Genomic DNA, 25,012 nt, shown 5'->3' with positions numbered 1-25,012 from the left:
TGTTCACTTCTACCGCCTTGACACAGAAATACTGATGTGTTCTAATCATTTGCTGGCTCATAAAAGTGAGTCACCATACAAGGTGATTAAAGAAAGGACCTCACACACGCTTCTGTTTTTACATACAGGTTTATTGCGGCAGGAAAAGAGAATGGAGGCATTTCACAAATCTGAAGGCTGCAACAAGGTGTTGATGTTCTTTGCACACATTCCTATGCCATGTTCCCCACAGTCAAGAACCGGGATACAGCCAAGAGGTAATATTGCAGATAAGTAGAAACAGGGGTCAGATGGTATCTAACGCTTTAGAAATGTCTGAGAACAGGCATATTGCAGGGACCATCTGAATGTTGCTTAAACTCCCCAAAATAAATTCCTACAGGGCAGCAGCGCCCCAGGAGACGGAGTAAAGCAAATACCCTGTTAAGCATCAAGACCTTACAGGAAGTGGGATTTGACAGTGGACTAGTGGTGCATGTGAGGGACGGATGGATGGAACCACAGGTGACTGAGGCCACACCTGGCTACAGGTGAACTCACACAACTCCCGGAACTGCACGAATCCCCAAGAGGAGTCCAGCCCAAGCCTCTGGCTCTTGCGGCCATTGGACATATGGGGCTACTTCCTGGATTCAGAAGGTACCTGGAGAGAAATGTGGTTTTTCACTAAAGGGACAAGAACATGAGCTCTGTGGCTGGCTGGGCCAGCTCACCTTTTTTCTGGATTTCCCTGCTCTGGTGGACAGCAGAGGCCAGAGGGGGACAGTAAGGGGTCAGAGGCAGACGGACTGCTGGTGGGAAGTCTGGCGCACCCTTCCAGAAGGAAACGCTTCAGACACCTCCTGTATTTCAAGCCAACTATAAAGATGCCTTTGATTCCGCTTCGTAATGGGGGTGGGCCCGGGGCTGGCAGTCCTGTCCGAGATCCCCTAGGCAACCGTTTGGAATTCTCCTTTCCGGAGTCGGGCAGCAGCGCACCCTTGGTATTCTGTTATTGTTTGGGGGGATATGCGGTTGGGAATACACGTGAGAAAGCCAGAGTCCGGGCCCCGGGCTCACTCACAGGGAGGGCCGGCGGTGCGCACAGCCTCCCAGGGACGCGGCCCTCCAGACTCCTGAGGACGCAGGACCGCAGACGCAGTCCTAGTGCTCCCTGGGCATCTGGCCACCTCGGCTGGCCAGGTGGGGCGTGTGTGCGTGTGCGTGTGTGTGGCCCGAGAAGGAAGAGGTGCCCTTGTACATCCACAGGAGGAAGAAGAAAAACAACATGGGTGTTGGAGAAAGAAATACATAAAGACCCTTCAAGAGAACAAGATTCTCTTTGTATTCATCACCTGAGCCAACCTATTTATTTGGGGAGCATTTCGGACGTTACCATGGGAAAAAAAAAAATCGTTGGGTGATCGCTGAGCACCAAATCTCTGTACGACCTCGTACGAAAACCCAGCAATTTCCCTTCTGGGGCTCCAGAATTACCAAGATAGTCTTGTCTCACCGCAAAGGGGGCAGAAAAGAGTGCGTCTCCCCATCCGCGTTTTTTGCTCCTGGTTTTTTTATTCCCCCGCGAGCCCTCGGGGGTCTTAACCCCGAGGCTCCCCCGCGGCCCCGCCCGCGCCCGGGGGCCGCTTGCAGGTGAGCAGGAGCAGCAGGAGCAAGGGCAGGTGCCACAGGCTGCAGAAGAACAGCTTCCGGGAGCTCTTCCGGTCCGCGTCGGTGTAGAACCGGAAGCCGAGGTAGGAAATGTACAGGTTGATCGGCAGCGAGACGACGGGGAAGGCCCACGTGGTGACCTGGAGCGCGGGCGCGGCGGCCGACAGTGCGATCAGGGCCAGGCAGTGGCGCAGCGCGACGCGCCGGCACAGGGCCGGGTGCGTGACCGACATCATGCAGTAGCCGCCGCGGGAGTAGTCTTCGCGGAGGCCCCAGCTCAGCGCGTTGAAGTGGGGGAACTGCCACGAGTAGAGGATCCCTCCCAGGAGAAAGGCTCCTGTGCGCGGGTGGATGAGAAGAGGGGTGTGGTCAGAGGGCACAGCGGCAGCGCTCCCCGGTGCCGCCCGCCTTGGCGGCCCCGCCCTGCCACCACCACCTGCCAGTCTGGGTTCTCGCCTCGGCTTGTCTGGAGGCAAGCCCAGGGGAGGGCAAGTGCGCCCTCTCCAAGACCCCCCGGCTTTCTCAGTACGCCCGCTCCTCCCCGCCCCAGGACCTGAGCACCCGGGGCTCCCGTCCACGCAGCGCCCACTGCATTGCGGCGACCGGAGAAACCCCTGCACGGGCCCGGGGTGGGGGGTCGAGTGAGGGCTTCAGCTCTCCTGGCCTCCCCCAGCGAGGTGCTTGGGGGAGGCGGAGGGCCACGTCCCAAGCTGGCCCGACCACCCAGACAAGGACCACCCCCCCTCCTCCGGGGGGAGCTGGCTGCTCCCTACTCCCAAGGACAGTACTAGGTGCTAAACGCAGCGCCGGGCCCACGCTCGGCATCGCGGCTTTTGTCTGCGTCCTGACTGTTCCACCGTGGACCGCCAGGGCTTCTGGGGCTGGGGTCGGGCACATTGCACAGCGCCTGCACCCCGCGGCAAGCAGGAGGCATTCAGACAGCAGCGTTCAATCAGCGGAGCGGCAGGAAGGGCCACGGTCCCCGAGCAGAACGAGAACTTGTCGGCTTTGCGGGTTTTCACCAGGGATGTATTAGGGTCTGGAGCAGCATCGAGCCCCTCTGTCTGGAGCAGGGCCTCCCCTCTCCCACAAAGGCGAGATGCATGCACCTAGTAAGACTGAGACTTCCATGTAGTTTAGCTCATTTACTCTTGCCTACAGGCTGTTAGGTTTTATGCTCAGGAAGTGAGCCAAGAAGCTCAGAGGATGTTAAATTCTACAAAAAGAGGTTAAGGGAGGGATTCAGAGTGAGTCTGTCTGATGTGGAGACTGGCTCCCCTACCACACTAAGCTGCCTCCCCCAAGTCCTGACTACAGGGCTGCTCATTCCTATGCAGGCAACTCCCTGCCCAGTTACGCAGGCACAGAAGTGTTTGCTGAGCACCTCTCTGCCCAGTTGCTCATGCATGGAAGTGTTTGCTCCCTGCCCATTTACTCACATGGCAGTGTTTGCCGAGCACCTACTACTAAGTGGCAAGCACTACAGGGGATAGGATGGCAAGTACAAATCCACACGTGCCCCTCCTGGGGTGTGGGGGGGTTCACCAGCCAGGAGTTAGATCAAGAGCCACACTAGTGAATCTACCTCACCACGCAACAGCTGTGCAGGAAAAATTTGTGCCACGAGGGCACAGAACACGACCCAGTTGAGGTGGGCAGAGGAGACATCTCTGAGGAAGGGAGATCGGAGCTGAGCTCTGTGGGAGCTGAGCAGAGTGACCTGGTCCCCTGCAGGCTGGCAGACAGAGAGGTCGTCACAAAGGGGCAAGAAGGAGCATGGTGCAGACAGGTATTAAAAGGAGATGAGAACATGTGTTAGGGTTCACAGAGCTGTCTATTGAAAAAAAAAAAAAAGGCCAGTTGGCCTGTATGATAATTTAAAAAATGTATCAAAGTCAAAAAAGGGAGCAAGTGTGGCTGGAGGGGCAGTTGTGACGCACCACCCCAACTTTGCCAAGTACTGGTTTGATGGTAAACGCAACAGAGAGCCATGGAGAGATGGTAACATGTTTAAGTGTGTATGTGCGCGCGCGTGTGCGCCCGGTGTGCACGCACATAGGGGCCTGCACTTGGGTGGGGCGGGGCGAGGAAAGGGCCGTGGTGTTTCTTGACCAATCTGTGAAAGAACACACTGGAGGGGCCCCGAGCAGGTAGGGGAGCCCTGATCAGGGGCTGAGATGAGAGGTGACAGGAGCGGGTATCAGGGTGGGAATAGTAGGTTGGACCTGAGAGGCCTTCCTTGGGGAGGCCAAGTGACAGGGAGCGAGTGTGAAATAAGGAGGGGAAGGAGAGGGAAGTATCAAGAGGGGCTCCATGGAGAGGCCATTCCTTGAGATGACAAACAGGGGGAGGACCACGCATGTGTGACCTCGAATGTGTTCAGCCTGACACGCCCTTGGGACGTCCAGATGGCAACCAGGGAATCGTAAGGAAGGGTCTGAGCTAGGACGTGTGTCTGGAAGCTACTCATACTTGCGTCTACCACTGGGCAAACCCTGGTGTCTCCTTATTACGTGCTTCTCTGTTTTCTGCTTGAATGCAAATTCCTGAAGGGAATGTTCATTTTCCTTTGCATCCCTGGAGGAGAATATAGAAAGTGCTCGATGCCACTGCAGTAAAGGGTCATCACACGCATAGCGGGAGCCCACGTGCACAAAGGAAGGCTTACTAAAAGCCACCCGAGGTTGCTGTTTTCTAGCACTGATTTGTGAACCACAGGCCTATTAGGATTCTTCTCCTCCCCCTTTCTCCCTTCTCTGGGATGCTCTGCCTGGATCCCTTGCTCCTGACCTCGAAGTGCCTCCTGGGGGACCTGAGAGCTCCCTAACCTGCTGTGTTACCTACCCCGGCCAGCACTGGCCCGCAGAGGCTGCAAATTTGTAACCACGGTCCTATTTCAGGTAATGAGGATCTTTTAAGCCCCTCGTCTGGAGGGAACATTCAGAGAAGGGGGGGTTGGGGCGCACTACTGCTAAAACAGAACTCAGCAGGCGACAAGGCAGTTTCAATAATTCAGAATCCAGGCTGGGGCTTCCAAGGTCCTGCAGGGGCCTGTGGCGTCCACGCCGAGGAGGATCAGAGGGAAGGAGCCTCTCTTTTCATCTCTGATCTGTATTCCTCCACAGTGTGGGCTGTGCAGCGACAATAGGGGCAGGCTTTCTCGTCACCCCACAGACAGAGTGGTGACTTTTGCTCCTATCATTCGGGGCAGACGTGTGCCCATTTCTGAGTTCAGCATGTCAGGCAGCTGGAGCGTATCAAGTAGGGCTCACGTGGGTGCAGACTGCGGAGGCCCAGAGCCGGCTTTCAGATCCCGGGACCGTGTCTCATGGGTTCCAGAAGGCCATCAATTCCTTTACAGCCTTCCACGATTACCAAATAACCAAGACTCGATGCACGCATCCCTGTGAGGGCAAGGTTGCTGCCAAGTCCCTCTGATCCCTTTTAAGCCTGTCCATTAATAACCTGATACGTCTATATTTTAGTTCAAGCAAACGTAACCCCAGTCGGCTCAGGGAAGGCCTTCCCAAAGGCAGCACGGGCTTCCTGCCCCAACTTAAGTGGAAAGCTCACCGCTGGGCCACCTCATGGAGCCATAGGGGTGGCAGACACCAGTCCTTATACTCAGGTGGGGAACACTGGGGTCACACACAGGGGAGCGTGCTCATGGTGGAGGCACGGAGAGCTCTATTTGGGGCCATTCCGAGTTTGGGGTTCTGGCAAGACATCCCAGTTAAATGCCTTGTGGTGGTCCCATGCCAGGCCTTGGGTGGAGGAATTATACACTCACTCCTGCTCACGACCACCTTCCAGTGAGTGACATCACTCTCCTCCTACAGATGAAGAGATTCCTTAACGGGCCTCCACAGAGGTATTCACACATACCAGCCCCTTCTCTTGGAAGGGATGCGGCCCCACGAGGACTCAGACTGGTAACAGTCTGGTAACAGCGGACTGCCGGGTGCCAATTCAAATGCTGATGTTACCGGGCAGAGAAAGGGCTTGATGGAAGGAGATCTCCATCTGCCATTTATTGGGGGGGGGGGGGTGTCTCAAGACCTTTAAAAAAAAGTTTGTTTCCATTAGGGACAGTCTCTGTTTTGACAGTGAGTGCCCCTGGGGAACTGGAAAGGACAAAAGGGGAAGGTTGGACTTCTCCTCCACGTCCTGATGGAAAAGGACCAGGAAAGGGGGCGCTGTTAGATTCTCAGGGCCTTGGGGCACTCTGAGGTCTTGAGCATGAGGTACTGGGAGCAACCCGCGCGCTGTTCGGGACCGGCTTCGTACCCAAAGGGTCCGAACAGATAATGGGCCGCAGTGATGACAACCAGGGTGGGGGTGGGAGGAGGGGGGCGGACAAGGCTGAGACATGTCCTGCCAAGAGACGGGATGTCAGTGAGGGCTCAGACCAGGGGAGGTCTCCCAGGGGAGGGCAATCGGGGAAGCCAGGGCCCAGTAGCCCTTCTGCTGTTGTATTGAACAGAGCTGGGAAAAAGCCAACTTCATCAGGAAACCAGGCTGGAAACGGTTAAAATGATCCAGGCCCCAGTGTGGGCTCTTGCTTGCCTTTCTCAAAAGCCCTCTTTTTTGTGTGCCAACTGGAGTATTCTGTTTTGCTCAATCTGCATTTTCGGTTATGCTTCTGCTTAAAATAACATAATTAAAAAAATCATTTTCATAAGAGTAGCATGCTGCCTTCTACGCGAGAGGAAATTGGGTGTGGGTTTGGCTCATGTCACAAATGAAAGAGCTTTAGAAATCACAACTTAGCCTTAATGGATTGTAATCAGAAAACCACCACCCCCACACGGTTCTACTTGATGGGCCACAACTGCCTGGGCTCCTACAAAAGATGTAAAACAAATTGCTCTCTTCATCAAGATAAGGTGAACCGGAACAGGAAGACTTGGATTAGTCCGGGGGCTGTGGTGGAACCCACCTTCCTTGTGGGGTAAACACAGAGCACTCAGTTCACGGACTCAAAGGCCTGGGCTCAGCCTCGCCCCCCCCCCCCGCCCCCCCAACCCAGAGCAGTCTGCTGTCCCTGGGACCTGCTATGTGATGAGAGGTGCAGTGTGTGCTCGAGGGCCCTCAGCTGGAGTCTGGCCAGGGAGGCAGACAGCTTAAAACAGGAGGACGGCCTCTGAAGGGTCACCTTGGGTGGAGAGCTTGTGGGGAACCCTGAGGAGGAAGACCCAAGTCAGCCTTAGAGAAATCAGGGAAGGCTTCCTGGAAGAAGTGATTGGTGAACTGGGATCTAAAGATGGTCTCTGAGTCCCCAGTCTGCTCACACAAACTGTGCCTCTTCTGCTCCTTTTCACTGTGTTTTCTTATTTCCCTCCCCATCGCTGTAGAAGCTGTGCACGTACGTGGTTTAATCATATCCGGAAGACATGTCTGCTTCCGGTCTTTGAGGCAAAGATTTGTCAATCTATGAATACAGGAAATACCAGAAATCTGGGAGATAGATAGGTGTATCTGGGGGGTATGGTTCTCCAGAGGTAAGCAACTTCATGGGCTCACAATGCCACAATCTCAGCTCAGAGGCGACACCAGAGGATACCCGGGTGTGTCCGTAGCCTGCTTTCTTTTCTTCCATATACAAAAATGGAGACCAGCCCATCCATTGTACTGCGTGTGTGTGCAGAGCTGGAGGGAAGCCACGTCTCATGCCACCTTGCTCTCAAAACATCTATCAATCATTTTTACATCATTCCAACCGACGGGCCGGGGGAGGGGAGCGGAGATCTCAACCACCGCCACCTCTGCTCAGGTCGGGAAACACTTGGCCATGGCGTCCACCCATCATTTTGTTGGCAAACAAAGCCAAGGCCATTGCAGCCACATGGTTTCCCGAGAGGATGGAGACAAAAATCTTCAAGTTGGAGTTCTGAGTCCCTGTGAGTGCCCTCCCAAATCAAAATTCCTTTTGGAATGGGGTTCAATGGTTTGCTTCCTCTGCCCCTGGTGGGCGCACATTCAACCAACTCCTTCCTGCATCGACACCAAACCCCATTCACTGTCATTCTCTGCCCACCCATGGCCTTGAAAAAGACAAAGAAACAGCTTTAGTGAACCTTGGTGCTGAGCTGCGGGGGTCTGCCCTCCCCAGTACAACAGGCTCCCTCCAAGTGTGGCCCTTGGTAGCCGGTCTGTTCCCCGACTGGTTGTATTTGTGCTCTCGGGGTACACGGGTATGTAAACTGGGGCATGGCTGGGGGAGCAGAGCCAAACCCAAACTTCATGGTCACAGACTCCAAAGCCTTCCCTTTGAGGGCGAACACAAAGGGGCTTGTGAAACAGGTCAGCTTCCACTGTGTGATAGACTTCCACGGCGCTGGCCATAAAGGAGAGCGGGTGTGGGGCCGGGTGATCAGCTGCGCACTGATAAAAGGCAAGACCACGGGTCCTCTGAAAACAGGGACCAGAGTGGGCCGTGACAGCTTGCCCTGGAATTCTTTGGAAGTGACTCAGGAATGACGAAGAGGCCCAGGGAGCAGGGGCCCAGGCACTCTCCCTCCCTTACCGTATCGCGCACCACCCACCATCCCTGTGCCCCCAGAGTCACCCGAGGCTTCCATCTGCAGGGAGACCGAGGCAGAGGAGGCACAGAGCTCTGACTCTGGAACAAGTGCCCCCCCCCTCTTATTTCCCTCTAGGGAAGTTTAGTTGGGCGCATCTCTGCAGGTTCTCTAAGAAATCCCAGCGCTCTGCACTCCCGCAGCTCCCATCTGAGGGCATTTCCGTCTCTCTTATCTGAATACTAGTATGTTCCCTGAGGAGCAGTGACTAAACGTGCATCCAGTGCCAGACACCATGTCTACTAGAGGCTGCCCTTCCTAGGCATTATCATTTCCCTCAGGAAGGCAAGGGCCAGGCCCCTAAAAGCTGTGATCAGCTGGTCAGCTCCGGGTGTGCTTTCTGGGGCGGGCCAAAGGCGGCCTCCAATTATACCGCTGTCAGTCTTGGGTCTAGCACCATGTTTCTAGGATGTTCTTTCTCAGCCTTTAGTGGGTTTTGTCTGCGAAGAGAATAAGGGCTCTAGTATTGTTTGGTTTGCTAATATTCCCAGGAAGCTCTTCCTTGTTCACCCTGTCTTTAAAAATATCATTTGTCTTAATTAATGCAACCCTCGGAGGCTAGTTACGGAAAACGAATCTCCGAGAGAATGAACACAGACGCTCACTTTCAAGTTTCATTTCAAACTGAACCGGGGCTCTAAAGGGAATCTTTCAAGGTGCTTGGGTTCAACGGAGGCAGGTACTTAGGAAGGTCTTGATAAATATTTGTTGAATGAGTGAGTGAATGGAACATTCCCTCTGTTCTATTCTCTTTTCTCATCTTGGAATAGAGGAGGTAAATAGAGTGAAACAGTATTTAACATTTTGTAGTTTACCAGCTGAGGCTAAAAAAACCCTCCTTCTCTTTTTTGTTACTAAAACCATCCATCTGCCAAACGTCACTCGCTGATAAGGGCCCTTGACGGAGTCCTCATTTATAACTGAATGTGGGCTGACATAATTAATGTTTACCGCACAACAACATCTGAATTACAAACAGGACTGTCACCCTCCCTCGTTCCACAAACTTCCAAGACCTGGGATTGGGTCCGATTGGGAGACAATGACCAAAGAGAATCAGAGCCTTCTTAAAGCAGTGGGGGCCGTGGGGGGAGAGAGGAAGAGAGAGCGAGCCGGGGAGCTTCGGCAAGGAGGAGGGGGAAGTACTTTACCCTGAGGCCTCCAAGATAAACTAAAGTTCCTCCCTGGAGGTAAACACTGTTGAGAAGCCTAATGCCTATGGCTCCAGGCCCGCTCCAAAGCTGGGCAGTCTGCTGCCCGCACTTTATCTGCCAGCGACCCCTTCCCCGGGGCCCCTCAAAGGTCACTTCTCTCACTGTTGTCCTGGCCACACCCGGGGCCAGAAAACGGCCCTCTTGGTTGGCCTTCCTGGTGTGTTTTTTATTTTTATTTTTATTTTTTGCTTGTAAGCATTTTCACTGTTTTTTGGGAATAGCGGTTCAGCTTAAAAAAGAAAAAAAGAAGGCAAAGTAATTAGGCGGGTGGGAGAAAAGGCCTAACCCCGCGTGCTAGAAGGAAATGGGACCCAGGTACAGTCCCATGATCATGATTACCTTTATGGACCTGCTGGCCACAAACGGGCGTTTCTGAGCTGGGGCCCAGGGTGTGACAACACAGGGTGTCCGGCTGGGGACAAAAACCCCACCCCAGGCTGTTTGTGCAAAGCTAGCTGTTTCCAACTAGAAGAGCATCATATGGGAAAGTGCAGATACGAAGAACTCGCAGTGTGTAGCTTTCCCGGTTTCCATCCGCTGATCTGTTTGGCTCCCTCCCACCCCAATTCCAGCCCCCCTCTCTAGATGCTGGGGTACCTATAGGGCTGAGCAGGTGCTCTTGCTCTGCACCCATGCCCCCAGGGACAGCTAGAACAATGACATGCTTTCTGCGCTATCTGATGAAGAAATAACAAAGTAGTTGTGTGTGGGGGGGGCAACCAGAATCCTATGGGATGTCCTTAGGCTTATTTTAGGTTTTCGGTCTCGAATGGAGGATGGGAGGCAGCGTAATCCTTCTCTTCAGTGCTCAGACCCTCTGGAGGTCCTAATTGGCCCTTGCGGCCACCTCAGAAACCACAAAATGATCTAGATGCTGAGAAGGGGGAAAAGTACTTTGGAACATGAACATTTCCTTACTCTGCAAGCTGTCTGCGGCCGTCTGGGATGCAAAGTGTTTTCCAGGGCTATTTATTTTTTTTCATCTTTCTTCTCAACTAGACAGGCCTAGAAGCTGTAGGGTTTCCACCGCCCATATGCCTCAAGCTGCACTTTCAAAGGAGACCCGACAGATGCTTCATTAAATACTGGAGGGGCGAAATTTGGCTAGGGAGGGCGGGAGGGTGGAGGCCAGGCCCAGGACAGGTAGAGGCCTGCTAGAGATGGGGCAGGAGGAGGCAGAAGGCACACAGGCTTAGGACCAAGAAGGAGGGCTCAGCGAAGTACTGCTTTCCAACACCGGGCAGAAAACCCGCCTACAGTACACTGTTAGATGGTCCCAAACTCCGGGCCCTGCTGCTATCTTGCTTAAACCTGCACTCATGGCTCATCAGTGCCTTTCGCTAAAGGCCTCAGTGCCTAGCACAGAAGCAGGTCCTCCCTGACACCGGCATGAGGAAGCAGGCTGATGAGGTGAGTGGGTGGTCTCCCTGCCTCTTCTCCATCCTCTCCCCTTCTTTTCACTGCCGTTCAGGGGAGGGCTTCAAAGACTTTCTGTTCATACGCATCTCCCGTCGTGATCACTCTTGGGAGGGTCAAAGACAAAATGATTTGGAGATGCCACAGATGGGAAATATTTGGGGCCACTTTTGTCTCAGAAGGGGGCTTCAAGCTGAGAGCCCGACGAGAGCCCTAACCTCTGTGGTGACAGAGATGACCCCGTGAGTGCGTCTCAGACAATACCAGCTGCCCAAATTGTTAGGTATTTCCAAGATACCCTGACAGCTAGAGCTCTCTCTGGCTCTGTCTTTGCAGGCTGGTGGTTCTTAAAGTGGCCCCCGGACCAGGGGCACTGGCATCATCCAGCCGCTTGCTAGAAATGCAAGTTCTCGGGCTCCGGGAATCTGGGTTTTAGCAAGCCTGCCCGGTGATTCTGAGGTGTCCTCCCATTTGAGAACCACTGCTTTAGATGCCCTAGTGTTTAAAGCATGAATTCCCAGGGAAGACGGAACACACAGGTCCATCAGGGCATCCGTGTGTCCTTCTCGGCAGAACTTTCCGCAAGGAGGGAAGCGCCCACCCTCTGTGCCAGCAGTGCGGCAGCTCCTGGCCATGTGTGGCTGTGAGCAGCTAAAAGATAGCTCCTGGACTGAAGAACTCAGTGGTTAAGTTTACTGAGTTTACACTGAAATTTAAATAGCCACATGTGGCGAGGGGGTGTCCTAATGGGTGGTACAGTTCTAGAAAGTGACCAAACATACGTATATGTAATCTTATTCAACCCAGTGTCTAAAAATCCCAGCGATATCAATGTTGAAACGACAATCCCTCAGATTCTACCTTATTCCTCTGGATCACTTCCTCCTTTATAGGCTCTGGCACATAGCTGAGGTTCTGACAATATTTGGCAACTGACCTGGGATTAACCTAGTTCTGTCAGCTGTAAAATGGAAGGTATTTATTCACTGGCTGATTGATTGATTCATTCATTCAACTTTAATCAAAGATTTGCTGCTTATCTCAAGTTTGCTCTAGCAAATTAATGTTTTGAACTTTTTTTTTTTTTTTTTGAAGCAGTTTAAAGCATTATGTAAAGTAACACTCTGTAAATCTGACAAGACTTCAGGTGTAGGACTGGACCCGGGGGTGAGTTAGAATTCGGGGGGGGTAGGGGGCAGTAAACCAAGCTGTACTTGGGTGCCCTGCCATGAGGCTCTAGGATTTGACTCTGTGGGAACACCGATCTGTTTCAGACGGCTCTGCCTGATGTCAGGGTGAGTTCAGGTAGGTGATTGGGGGTCTCATTTTTCAAGATAAACATGCACTTTTACCCTGCAACCTAACTCTGGCCCTCAGCTGTCCCTCACTAAGGAATTTGTATACAAACGACTGCATTTGGAGTACAGAAAGATCATATCCCCAATTTAAAAAAGAATTTTATTTTAAATATGACTGTTAGCAGTTTAGCCAAATCCACACTGTCCCTGAACACTAAGGACACCTGCCTGAATGTGTACTCCTAAGCAGGAAGACGTCTGCAAAGTTCTTTCTTTCTCTAGCCTCTGGGGATGCACTCTAGCCAACATGTGCTGAGGCTCAAAATCCTGCCCGAGGGACTGGCCTGGGAAGACAACAAAGGCTTCGAACACTCAGCAAGAATCTAGGTGACCGATGGAGGTGACCAAGTTCTGTGTGGCCGTGGACCGGACTGCTGCCACCTATCTCCAGTGACACTGGCCCCCAGGGCTGTCATACTTGGCCCCAGCCGTGAATCTGTCTGGGGGTTCTCAGAGAGATAAGGTTGTTTTGGGGGCCTAGTTCCTTTAGGCTGGGTTTGAGGAGCCTGGTTAAGGTTCCGGCAGTCATGGCAAGGTGTGGGGCAGTGTCCGTCACATAGGCAGGTGACTTGGGGCACCACATGGCTGCAAATGGGGGTCACTTTCAGGGGCTCTACCTCGGATGTCTGGGCAATCACTAGAGAGTTCTGGAGAGGTACAGGAGGGGAGACAGACATCTGGGTTCAGACTGGGGCTCCAGGCAGAACTAGGAGGAGGAATCCAACCAGAAATTTGGCAGTAGGCAGGCGTGCTCTTGAATTATAAATTGCAAACGAGGGGGGAAACTTGGACACCATCTAGTCTAGGGATATCAGACCCATGCTTCCCATGCTTTCCACCCTCGCCCAAGACAGCCATCACTAAGGACCAGCAGTCTTTCCCACCAAGCCTCCTAACAGTTACAAACTGCTCAAAGTCTGCAAATCAATAAAATCTCATGACCTTTCTCGATCTGTATGAATCTACTGTACAAACAAAGAATACTTAATAATTACTCACTTAATCCTCATGGCAACTCCATGAGAAGGGACCACGTGGGAGAGGAGGAGACAGTAGCATAAAGAAGTCTAGAACGTTCCAAAACGTGCATGGCTAATGAGAAGTGGAGCTGGGCTCCGAACTTGGGCACCCCTGCTCCAGAGATCACTGGCCCGACCCCACTGTGCTGCCTCGGCTCCCACATGGACGAGATTCTGGCTTGGGGTTTTATCACGGAGTGAATGAGCATGTCCGTTCTAGAATAATTTATTTGTAGATTCGTGAAACCCCAACATTTACACGATATTAAAACCATTCTAAGAGACGATCATGCTAAAGGTGTAATCGCCTTTGTAAGCTTGCCAAGTCACAGTGTAAAGGCTTTTATGAAAAGCTTCAGAAATGTGGCTCACGGGGCAATGGTTTATGGTCAACTGCCTTTTGATCTCTCATGTGAAAAATATGTACTTACATATATTGCAGGAAACCTCACCACTTCCTTCCTAAGTGTTGGTCAAAAACACTAATTACCTGGCTAATTAGACTGTGAGGCTTCCCTTACACATGGTAAAAATGAGCTATTCACCCCACAAATTTCATGGTGACATGCCACCAAAAAGTAGATGTGTTTCAACGGTTTTACTGTAGACCCCATGAACAAATTAAACAAATCATATAAAAATAAATTTAGAAACTAATGAAAATAGGGCTGCTCCTTCGCCAGGGGGTGGGAGGGAATATCCTGGCTGTGTGGGAGTGGAGAGAGGAGGCAGGGGGCTGCCCGCGGGGGAGCATCTGCTTGGAGAGCAAAGCTAGAGGCCGGGTCCCCACAATGTGGGACACCCCAAAGGACTCATCAGCCCCAAGTGGATCCGTGACTTTTAGGGACGTGCTTTTCATTCCACCTGTGCAGTCACTGCTTCTCCCTCAGTCTCCCCGCTAGACGTTCCCTGCCCCGGAAAGCACAGGCTGGCCTGAAAGCCAGACGAGGCCTCCCTTCCGCTCTGCATCGCCAGTATTTCAGACCGCTGCATCCGCCCGCTTGCCGAGAGAACAGGGACTGACGGCGATGGACCAGCACAGACTCGGGTTTCGGGTAGGCGTGGCCTCCGCACCCCGGCGGGGGGCCAGCGGGCAGAAGCGGACCCGTCAGACGCCAGACACTCACCTGCGTCCAGGCTGCCGGTGGCCGCGGTCCAGCCCATGACGGGCGGCACGGCCCCGACCACGGCGCCCACCCAGGTGTTGGCGATGCTGATCCTCTTCAGCGGGGTGTAGCAGCAAGTGTACAGAAAAATGTTGAAGGCCCCCAAGGCTCCCGTGAGGGGGTTCACCCCCCAGGTCAGGAGGGCGATCCCCGGGACGGCGCAGCAAGTGGCGAAGGTCACAGCGAGCAGCGGGCTGAAAAAGAGCGGCGGACACAGACCCATCACTGTCCAGCCTGGCTAAGCACGTGGCGCACGCGCGCGGCCCGAGCTGTAGGAGCGGCCCATGCACCTGTCCTGCGGCTGACCCGGAGGCGAGCGGGCTGCCTTCCTCCAGGGAATGCGGCACCGGCTCTGCCACACCTAAAATCAGGAGGGTTCTGGCCGCTCCTCTGACACCTGCCAGCTGGGAAGGAAGGGCCTGGGGTTCGCACATGTGCTGAGCCCCTTCCTGGCTGTGGGATGCTGGGTGGCACCTGCTCATCTGTGCGGCAGACACGGTGGACTGCTCCTCCCCGCAGACCAGGGCTTGCTTGACACAGGGTTCTGTTTTTGTTTTTGAGGTTTTATTTATTTGAGAGAGAGAGTGAGCAAGAGAGAGCACAAGCCAGGGGAGGGGCAGAGGGAGAGGGAGAAGGAGGCTCCTGCTGATCAGGGAGCCCCACGTGGGACTCGATTCCCAGGCCCTGGGATCAGATGCTTAACCGACTGAGCCACCCGCGTGCTCCACACGGTTCCCGTTTTACAGTTAGTGTGGGGGACGTGGCAGCCACAGATAAACCACCCGCACCACAATACTGTGCCATTTGGCAGAAACGAGTGTCTTAATTCTGGAAGCCCTTCTGCTCCCGTGTATTTATACTTTATTTAAAAACATGGGGCACTTGGGTGGCTCAGTGGGTTAAAGCCTCTGCCTTCACTCAGGTCATGATCAGGGTCCTGGGATTGAGGCCCGCATCAGGCTCTCTGCTCAGCAGGGAGTCTACTTCCCTTCCTCTCTCTGCCTGCCTCTCTGCCTACTTGTGATCTCATGCTCTCTCTCTGTCAAATAAATAAATAAATCTTAAAAAAAAAATCACCCAATTAGCAGTAATGGATAACGACCGTGTGTCTGGGTGTATCTATCTGTAATGAATGACAGGCTCAGCATGGGACCAGTGCGGTGCCAACAGTGAAACACCAGGGGGCCACTCCCCAGTGACATGGCACTCCCAGCTGAGTTTCCTTCCGTGCCACAGCTGGTTTCAGACACGGGATTTCATGGGGAGTCCTACGAGGTCATGCATGCAGTGAAAACGGTCAAACACAACTCTCCACTGGCAGTGAATCTAAGATCGATTCCCATCAGAGCCCACTTTTTCTTTTATTTTTTGAGATTTTATTTATTTTAATTTAACAAATAGATAGAGCCAGAAAGTACAGGCAGGGGGAGTGGCAGAAGAGAAGCAGACTCCCCGCAGAGCAACGAGTCCCTTGCAGGACTCGATTCCAGGACCATGACCTGAGCCAAAGGCAGTTAGTTGCTCAATAGACTGAGCCACCCAGGTGCCCCCCAGAGCTCAATTTTTAAGATGGACTTTGTGTGGCAACTTGTGAAAAACTTTTTGAGAGTGCAGATTAATTGGATCTATACATTCCTGGTTATATGCACATTTGTTTCTTCTTTTTTTAAGTAGGTTCTACGACCAATGCTGTCAAACCAGACGAGGGACTCCATCTCTCCACCCTGAGATCAAGATCTGAGCTGAGATTAAGACTCAGACACAACCAACTGAGCCACCCAGGCACCCTTACTTATTCCTTCTTAAGAAACCTGAGGAGGTCCCTCAAGCTTGCCTTCTCCTTTTGGAGGCCATAATTCCGCCTCCCAGGCAACTGCTTGGGGCTCAGTGATTCCACTCGATCAGATCGGATCCTGTGGTCACCACCCCTAAAGATGGACCCCTGCAGAGGGGGAGTTTTGTTTTTTATTTTATTTTATTTTATTTTTAATTTTTATTTTATTTTATTTTTTTAATTTTTTTTTTATTTGACAGAGAGAAATCACAAGTAGATGGAGAGGCAGGCAGAGAGAGAGAGAGAGGGAAGCAGGCTCCCTGCTGAGCAGAAAGCCCAATACGGGACTCGATCCCAGGACCCTGAGATCATGACCTGAGCCGAAGGCAGCGGCTTAACCCACTGAGCCACCCAGGCGCCCCTGTTTTTTAAAGATTTTATTTATTTGACAGAGATAGAGCACAAGTAGGGGAAATGGCAGGCAGAGGGAGAGGGAGAAGCAGACTCCCCACTGAGCAGGGAGCCAGATGTGGGGGCTCGATCCCAGGACCCTGAATTCCCAGGACCCTGAATTCATGATCTGAGCAGAAGGCAGATACTTACCCCTTAATGGAATGAGCCACCCAAGCGCCCTGAAAGGGGGGGGTTTGAAGCAGGAGGGAATATAAACTGATACATTGTTGCAAAAGTGCTTGTTCATGGATGCTCCATAGAGATGGGGAATTTCCACCCGACTTCCTGGCTACCTCTTTGGGAGTACGGGATCCCTCGTTTGCACGGCAGTCACTGGGCCCCCTAGAACTTTCATCCTGGCTTGCGTTTCCTGACAACTCCTACCAGTGCCTGTGCTCCTGCCATAGAAAGCCCATGACCACACTAACTGGCTCCATTCTCCAGATGAAAAATCACAAGATGGCTCTGTGCTGTTACATCTCCCCTATGCCCATAAAAAAATGGCCAAAAAGCAGTGAAAATGTTACAACTCTTGTCCTTCTTGCAATAAGGTCGTTTATAGCTTATAAGAACAGAGGGCGGGGTTGTTTGTTTGTTTTTATTTTTTGTTTCTTTCCTATGTGACTGTAAAAAGGGAGTTTTATTTTGGGTGGCAGAAAAATGTGGCTCATAAACATTTTTATTTTTCCTGAATTGGACCTTGTGTTTAAAAAAAAAAAAAAAGAAGGTTGTTCGCTCCTTCTCCTGGGTCTGTGGAAGCCAGTTGGATTCAAAGGTATTAGTGTTATGAAAAGCCCTTTTAGAAAAGCACACATGAATTTAATTTATTGAGATAGGCAATTTCACATGGAAGTTTAGTTTCTGACCTTTGTGGGCATCCTAGAAAATCACGAGGCTTAATTTTGGTGTTTCAGTCTGTGTGCTCAGGGGCACGGATGGAAATTGGGGAGAGTGACAAGCGACATAAGCAAAAAGGAGGCTATTTGCTGCGACCATCCCCAGTACCTGGAGGCTCAAGAGTCACATTTTTCCTCCTGGTACAAGGAGGCCTGAATCCGTGAACTTCCCAGTTTTCTCACATTATGGGCAAAGGTGCTCTGACTGCAAACTTTGTGAAGTTTATTTTCCTGTGATGATTTTGTTTTCCTCAAACCTCTACTATAGAAGTAATACCTGTTCTTTCCAGAAAATTTGGAAATTCTCCTCAGTGAAACACGCTGATTTCTATCTTCTTTGCCTTTTTTTTCAATGATATCTCTATTTTAAAAATAACAGGACATACTGAACTGTAGTTTGGTTCCTTACTTTATCTCAATATATCTTAAAAATTGCCCTGTGCGGGGCACCTGGGTGGCTCAGTTGGTTAAGCCTCTGCCTTCGGCTCAGGTCATGATCCCAGGGTCCTGGGATCGAGCCCCACATCGGGCTCTCTGCTCTGCAGGGAGCCTGCTTCCTCCTCTCTCTCTGCCTGCCTCTCTGCCTACTTGTGATCTCTGTCAGATAAATAAAGAAAAAATCTTAAAAAAAAAAAAATTGCCCTGTGCGACTCGGAATTCTTTTGTACCATCAATAGCTAATAGTGGCCTATGTGGTATATCTTTGGGATATACCACGATTAGTTCAATCAACATACCCCTTCTGGACACATCATATTTTTCTCCTTTTTGAAAGGAGCAAAAGGGGCGCCTGGGTGGTTCCGTTGGTTAAGCGACTGCCTTCAGCTCAGGTCATGATCCTGGAGTCCTAGGATAGGCTCCCACATCTGGCTCCCTGCTCGGCAGGAAGTCTGCTTCTCCCACTGACCTCTCTCCTCTCATGCTCTCTCAAATAAATAAATAAAATCTTAAAAAAAAAAGAAATGAGAAATAACAAGGGAATAAGTATCTTATAGATAGCTATTGTTCACAGTTCTGATTAGGATAAATTCCCAGAATAAATTCCCACACATGAGATAGCTAAGCCAGATGACAGGCACATTTTTAGGGAATGGACTGGTATCGCCAGTCTATACTATACCCCCGGGAGGGTTTGGACTAGCTCACACTCCCACCAGCAGTTCATGAGAAAGCCTATTTCTAGAAACCGTATCAACACTGGGTATGGTGTTAAAAACAAAAACATAACAAAGTAAAACATGTTTTTTTTTTTTTCAAAGATTTTATTTATTTATTTGACAGAGATCACAAGTAGGCAGAGAGGCAGGCAGAGGGAGAGAGAGAGGAGGAAGCAGGCTCCCTGCTGAGAAGAGAACTGATCGATGTGGGGCTCGATCTCAGGACCCTGGGATCATGACCTGAGCTGAAGGCAGAGGCTTTAACCCACTGAGCCACCCAGGCGCCCCCTCAAAGGAAAACACGTTTATTTGGACAGGATTATTCCCATTTCGCAGATGAGAAACCTAGACTCAGATCACCTTCAGACAGTGAGAGGGATGGGGAGCTGACCCCAGTGTACAGTTGTAGATCCAATCCGTGGGCGCCTGGGTGGCTCAGTGGGTTAAGCGTTTGATTCTTGATTTTGGACCAGGTCACGGTCTCAGGGTTGTGAGATCGAGCCCCGAGTTGGGCTCCATGCGGGGTGTGGACCTGCTTGAGATTCTCTCTCCCTCTGCCCCTTCCCCTACCACCCGTGCACACACTCTCTCCAAAAACAAATAAAAAAAAAAGGGAAAATGCACGTATAACTTTCGACTCCCCCCAAACTTAACTACTGATAATAAGAACTGCAAGAGACTCCTTTGTACTATGATACCCAATTTGCTGGAGACATGAACTGCTCGTGCAGAGATGATCAGCACCACACGCGCGCGGCATTTTAAGGGGATGGTGGTGACACGTGAGCTCACTACAAGGGCAACAGGAGGCAGTTACGAAATTATGATGTTAATTTTATTTATGATTCGATTCTGCACCTTTCTCTCCACTCAAACAGCACCATGCACACTCTGCAAACACTTCTGTGTATAAGTTTTGATACATTTTAACTTTGTATAATAGATGTGTGTATATTTATGATAGCATTTGACAAAGTAGACTAGTGTCTTTCATCTATGTCCGCATTGATGACATAACATTTAAACTTTTTTGAAATTTCTGTGCTATGCAGTTTGTCTGTTTTTTTCATAAATTGTTGCAGATTCCCAAAAATTTTTCTAAGAGATTTACTGGGAAAAAAAAAATCTGCATATATGTGGACCTGCACAGTTCCAACTTGGGTCATTCAAGGGCCAACTATACAGATAAAGTAACTTGGAAATAGGATCTACACTCAGACTTATTTGTTGGCTCGCTTATTTAATTCAACTGATATGTGGGGGCATGATGCTGTAATTCGGTTTACTGACTCTGATTTCTTGGGTTTGCTGAGGCTCAGAGGCGACTGGAGTAAAGGCTGTTGCCTTCTGCTGGGAGCCACTTCCTATGGGTTTAAAAGCTCCTTTGGGGGCGCCTGGGTGGCTCAATGGGTTAAGCCGCTGCCTTTGGCTCAGGTCATGATCTCAGGGTCCTGGGATCGAGCCCCGAATGGGGCTCTCTGCTCAGCAGGGAGCCTGCTTCCCTCTCTCTTTATCTGCCTGCCTCCCTGCCTACTTGTGATCTCTCTCTGTCAAATAAATAAGTAAAATAAAATAAATCTTTAAAAGCCCCTTCGGTTTACCCCATTGTAGAAATAGCCTAATTTCCTATTGCATTTCCTGAGATGAAAACAGTGGGAAGCACTATATTCTAAAACAAAACAAAACAAAACAAAACACAAAACCAACGAACCATGGACAGAGGATACAAGCTGGGGGGCAAGACAGCCACGGTCTTTGTCCTGGGGGCACTTAGATGAAGTGAGACAGTTAAGCGGATTGTCACTCTGGGACCACTAATGGATGGCGTGCGGGTATTGGGGGTGGGCAGGGAAGGATTCCAGCAAGAAGTGCTGGGTGGGCGGGAGAGGGCCTGGCAAGATGGGAGGGAGTGTCTCAGGCAGGAGGCACAGCCCAAGGGGCGGGGGAGGGCCTTGCTGAAACATCTATCTGCACATCGCCTCTGGGCACATGCAGGGTCAAAAAAGTTTCCTCTGCTTTTTCAATAGGGGGAGAAAATGATCAGATGTGCTTTTGACAAGGACCCCTCAGTCTGCTGTGGAGGACCAGTGAAGACAGACAAACCTTGGCTCCCCTCATGGGAGAAGTTGGTGTTAGGCATTTTTCGAGGAAAAGAATGGCTAGCCAGGCCAGCACGGCCAGCAGGAAGGGCACTATCCAAAATGATGGTTCTGGGATGAAAAGACTGTGTCCCAAGTGGCCTCCCGGCTATTTTTTAAAGTCTGATTTGAAGTGAAATCTTTAACAACCATGGTGATATTAAAGTGGCTTAAATTTAGTCGTTTTAATAAAGAGATCTATTTCTGGTGCAGAAAAGGATTCGTTAAGTGTGTTCCCTGCTCATCTCGGTTAAACACAACTATGATTTTCTGCCTTAGTACACATAAAAGCCCGAGCTACATCTCAAAGACTTGAAGGCTAATTTTGTTGAAGATTGACTTCTTGTTATTTTAGGTCAACAACTCAATATACTCTTCCTACTAATCATAGTGCTCAGCCCTTGATCAAAAAAAAAAAAAAAACCCATCTACCCATCTGCTCTCTCCTACTTCTGGATGGTTCTTGGAAAGTATCCCAAACCTGGGGGGAGAGAGAGAGAGAGAAACACACACACACTCTACCCAGTTATTTCTCTTTTTATCATTTACTATTTAAAATTTTGCTTAAATTTTTTTCTTAAACATTTTTTCCCCATTAGTCCTTTTGCTCCTCTTATCATCTAAATCCGTAGCAGGTGGCTTCCATTGACGTGCTGCCCTGAGGCCTGATTTCTAGAAGCAAAATGGGAAGAAAGGCCAGGCAGGCTTCCTTGGGATTCCCTGTGCTGAGTTAACTCTTCCTGGTGGGGCCTGGGGTTCTGTCAGAGTGTGGTCCCCAGACCCACCCCCGCATCAGCATCACCTAGGGATTTGTTAGGGATCCAGGTGACCCAGAGGCATGCCAAAGCCTGAGATTCCCCACTATGCCATTACCAGTGCAGTGCTGGTCCCATCTGGTCTACATCTGGCCAAGACGACCAACTGAGGCTGAACCTACAGGCCTCCTTCTCCACCCTGCCTCCGGGGGTGACTGCAGCTGGCCTGGATAGGTCGCCCATTTCCCTCTCTCTCTCTCTCTTTTTTTAAAAAGATTTTATTCATTTATTTGACAGCCAGATCACAACTAGGCAGAGAGGCAGGCAGAGAGAGAGGAGGAAGCAGGTTTCCTGCTGAGCAGAGAGCCCGATGCGGGGCTTGATCCCAGAATCCTGGGATCATGACCTGAGCCAAAAACAGAGGCTTTAACCCACTAAGCCAACCAGGCGCCCTGGGAGCTGTATGATCTTGAGCAAATTATTTACCCTGTTCGTCTTAGTTTCTTCATCTGCAGAATGGGAAGTATTTCAGGGTTAAAAATTAAAAGCAGGAACTGTGCTCACCAAATGAGCGCCCCGGGTGCACGTGGTCTCTCGTGCGTTTATTACGATTCCTCTCACTGCTGGTACAGTCAGCCACTATGCTAAGTGCGGGTATACAGCAGTGAACAAAACAGACGGCGAAGCTTAGCCTCAAAAGGAAGGCGGACGTTAAACAGAAGCGAGTATGATGAATTCTCAAACCGTAACACCTGCTACCCAAAGAACTGGCAAGATGAGACGGCATTATCTAAATAGAAAGGAGGCAGAACTGAGGTAGGGGTTGATAAACTTGCAGTCAATTGTTCCCCCTGATTTAATTTCTTCAAACTTACCAAGACATATGGATATACATTAGAATACGAAAACAGAAGTATATAGACTCAAGAATTTCATCTCGATTTTAAGTTATAAAGGCATGATGGTTGGTGGCATTTTCTTTTGTTTTTTAAAAAGGTTTTACTTATTTATTTTTAAGAGAGAGAGAGTGAGCATGAGTGGTGGGAGGAGCAGAGGGAGAAGCAGGCTCACTGCTGCATGGAACCGGATCTGGGACTCGATCCCAGGACCCTGCGATCCTGACCCGAGCCGAAGGCAGACATTTAACCCACTGAGCCACCCAGGTGCCCTGTGTAGCATTTTCTAATAATAATCAGAATGGCAAAACTATTTTTATTTTCAACAACCTTAAGAATCGAACTCTACTGTATCAAATTATAAAAATAAAGATAAAATAAACCAGCCTCAGGAAACACGAAATGGATCACATGGAAAACATTTCTTCCCCCCTTCAAACGTTGGTGCTCTTGTGTACCTGCAACACTGTCATGGCCTTTATGAAGGAGAAGAGATCCGTAGCTCTGTGAACGGTTGTCACCAGAGGTAACTGACATGGGAAAGCTCAGCAAAGCATACGAACGGTGTGTGGTGGTATTGCAAACAATTTCTAATTTTCAATAAAAGGGAATAAAGGGATGAAGAAGGAAAACAGCACTATGGGGGAGGTAGGACGGTGGCAGAAAAAGGATCTAGCCATTGAACTAAAACGATTTTTTCATTTTCATTCACGCAGGCAAATAGGTTCATGGCTCACGCCGAGAGGTGAATGATGATTTATTTCCAAACTCATATCCAAAACTGAATTACATTTCAAATTGAGATATCTTTCTACTGAGCATCAATGCACAGGGGGTCTTCTCCTTCTGCCTCTCCTGCCCAAGGCTACTTCCGAAAAGAAACAACAGACTAGAGGAGGAGAATCTGTGTGTACATTTCTATGAATTATTTATTCTTCCTTTAAAATACTGTATTTCTTTGTTCAGTAGACATCAATCCTTAGTGGCAGTATTGAACTGGAATTTTCTGTAGAAACTGGGAACAAATGAGGAAAAAATATACAAGCTTTAATTTGTTGACTATTTTACCGCACTTAATAAGCATAATTTAAATGACTTGACTTTGAAATAGCTTACTGGAGAGATGTGTTCTAAGACATGTGTCGGAGAGGTCCGTGAAACATTACGTTAAGTCAAGAAGGCTTTATACTTAAGCAGCTCTGTAGGTAATTGATTTACATAAAAATTAATTTCATAGTTCTTGATCATTCTTCCAGAATAAATGGTTTTTAAATTACAAAATAAAATCTCCTTCTTTAAAAAACAAAAGAAAACCCCAAAGCTTAATCATAGCAAGCCAATTTAGCTTTAATTTCCTGTACAAATCCCACATTGGAGCTCTGACCTGAGTTTCTGGGGGGAAGTCTCTACAGGTAACTGTTTTGAAAATGTCTCCCCAGTATTTTATTCCAGAATTTTCTATTTCTGAATGAGATTCAAGTTACAGAGGTCACAAGGACGAAAATTCAGAATTTAAGGAATAGGTGAAGATAATGTGGACACAAAATATATCTTAAGAGAAAATTAGACGCCTGGTTGGCTCAGTGGGTTGGGCCTCTGCCTTCAGTTTGGGTGGTGATCTCAGGGTCCTGGGATCGGGTCCCACATTGGGCTCTCTGCTTGGTGGGGAGCCTGCTTCCTCCTCTCTCTCTGCCTGCCTCTCTGCCTACTTGTGATCTCTGTCAAATAAATAAATCTTAAAAAAAAATTAATTACAGCAGTTTGGGAAAAGCTACCAATTACGTATAAAATGATGGTAACATGCCTAAAAATTAAATTTATAAACACGTTTAAGAGCACCTGGGTGGCTCAGTCAGTTGAGCGTCTGACTTGAATTTGGCTCAGGTCATGATCTCAGGGTCATGGGACTAAGCCCCATGATGGGCTCTGTGCTCAGTGGGGAGTCTGCTTGAGGTTCTCTCTCCCCCTTTCCCTCCACCTTCTGGCCCCCTGCGTGCACTCTCTCTCTCTCTCTCTCTCTAAATAAATAAATAAATAAATAAATCCTTTAAAAAGGCGTTTAAGAGAAATTCAAGAATAAGCATGAATGTTCGGCATAACTACATTCAGGAGTGGGGCTGCAGCATTATATTAAGAAATGTTTTTTTTTTTTTTTCCTCCCAAGGAAGAAAACAAAGCAGGTCTGAGCTGAATGAGTTTCCAAAACCAGCTGAAGGAATCTTACTAATGCAGGAGGGAGATAAGACAGGCAGGGGTGGGGCGAGTAAAGATAAGGCTTACTGTTGACCTATGAGTACAAGGTGACCTCTACATCAAGGACAAAGCAAATGGGGCCTCCTGAGTTATGCTACCTCCATTCAGCCTAAACTAAGGATAAACTGCACAAAGACTGGGATTTTCAAGAAGAGATTCTTGCAGTTTCATCCCGTTCGTGGAAACCAAGTTTCTGTGTAGGGGGTCCTACACAGCCTGTGGTTCAGGACTGGAGCCCGTGGTCCAGGCCCAGAGCCTGTGGTCCGGGACCAGAGCCTGTGGTCCT

General features: G+C 49.9%; 1 protein-coding gene across 1 annotated transcript in view; it reads right to left on the bottom strand.

Annotated features, from left to right (window-relative positions):
- Window positions 1-113: 113 nt before the first annotated feature.
- The window catches only part of COX10 (cytochrome c oxidase assembly factor heme A:farnesyltransferase COX10), a 131,196-nt gene continuing 106,297 nt past the window's right edge, over window positions 114-25,012 (bottom strand). Inside the window, exons 6-7 of the mRNA XM_082705767.1 lie at window positions 14,366-14,598; window positions 114-1,987 (exon numbers count right to left, since the gene is read on the bottom strand). Of these exons, the coding sequence (XP_082561893.1) occupies window positions 1,581-1,987; window positions 14,366-14,598 (640 nt within the window). The 3' untranslated portion in view covers window positions 114-1,580. The remainder of the gene's footprint in view (window positions 1,988-14,365; window positions 14,599-25,012) is intronic.

Source organism: Mustela nivalis, assembly GCF_964662115.1.
Source record: "Mustela nivalis genome assembly, chromosome: 17".
Lineage (NCBI taxonomy): Eukaryota > Metazoa > Chordata > Mammalia > Carnivora > Mustelidae > Mustela > Mustela nivalis.
This window is presented reverse-complemented; position numbering and strand designations above follow the sequence as displayed.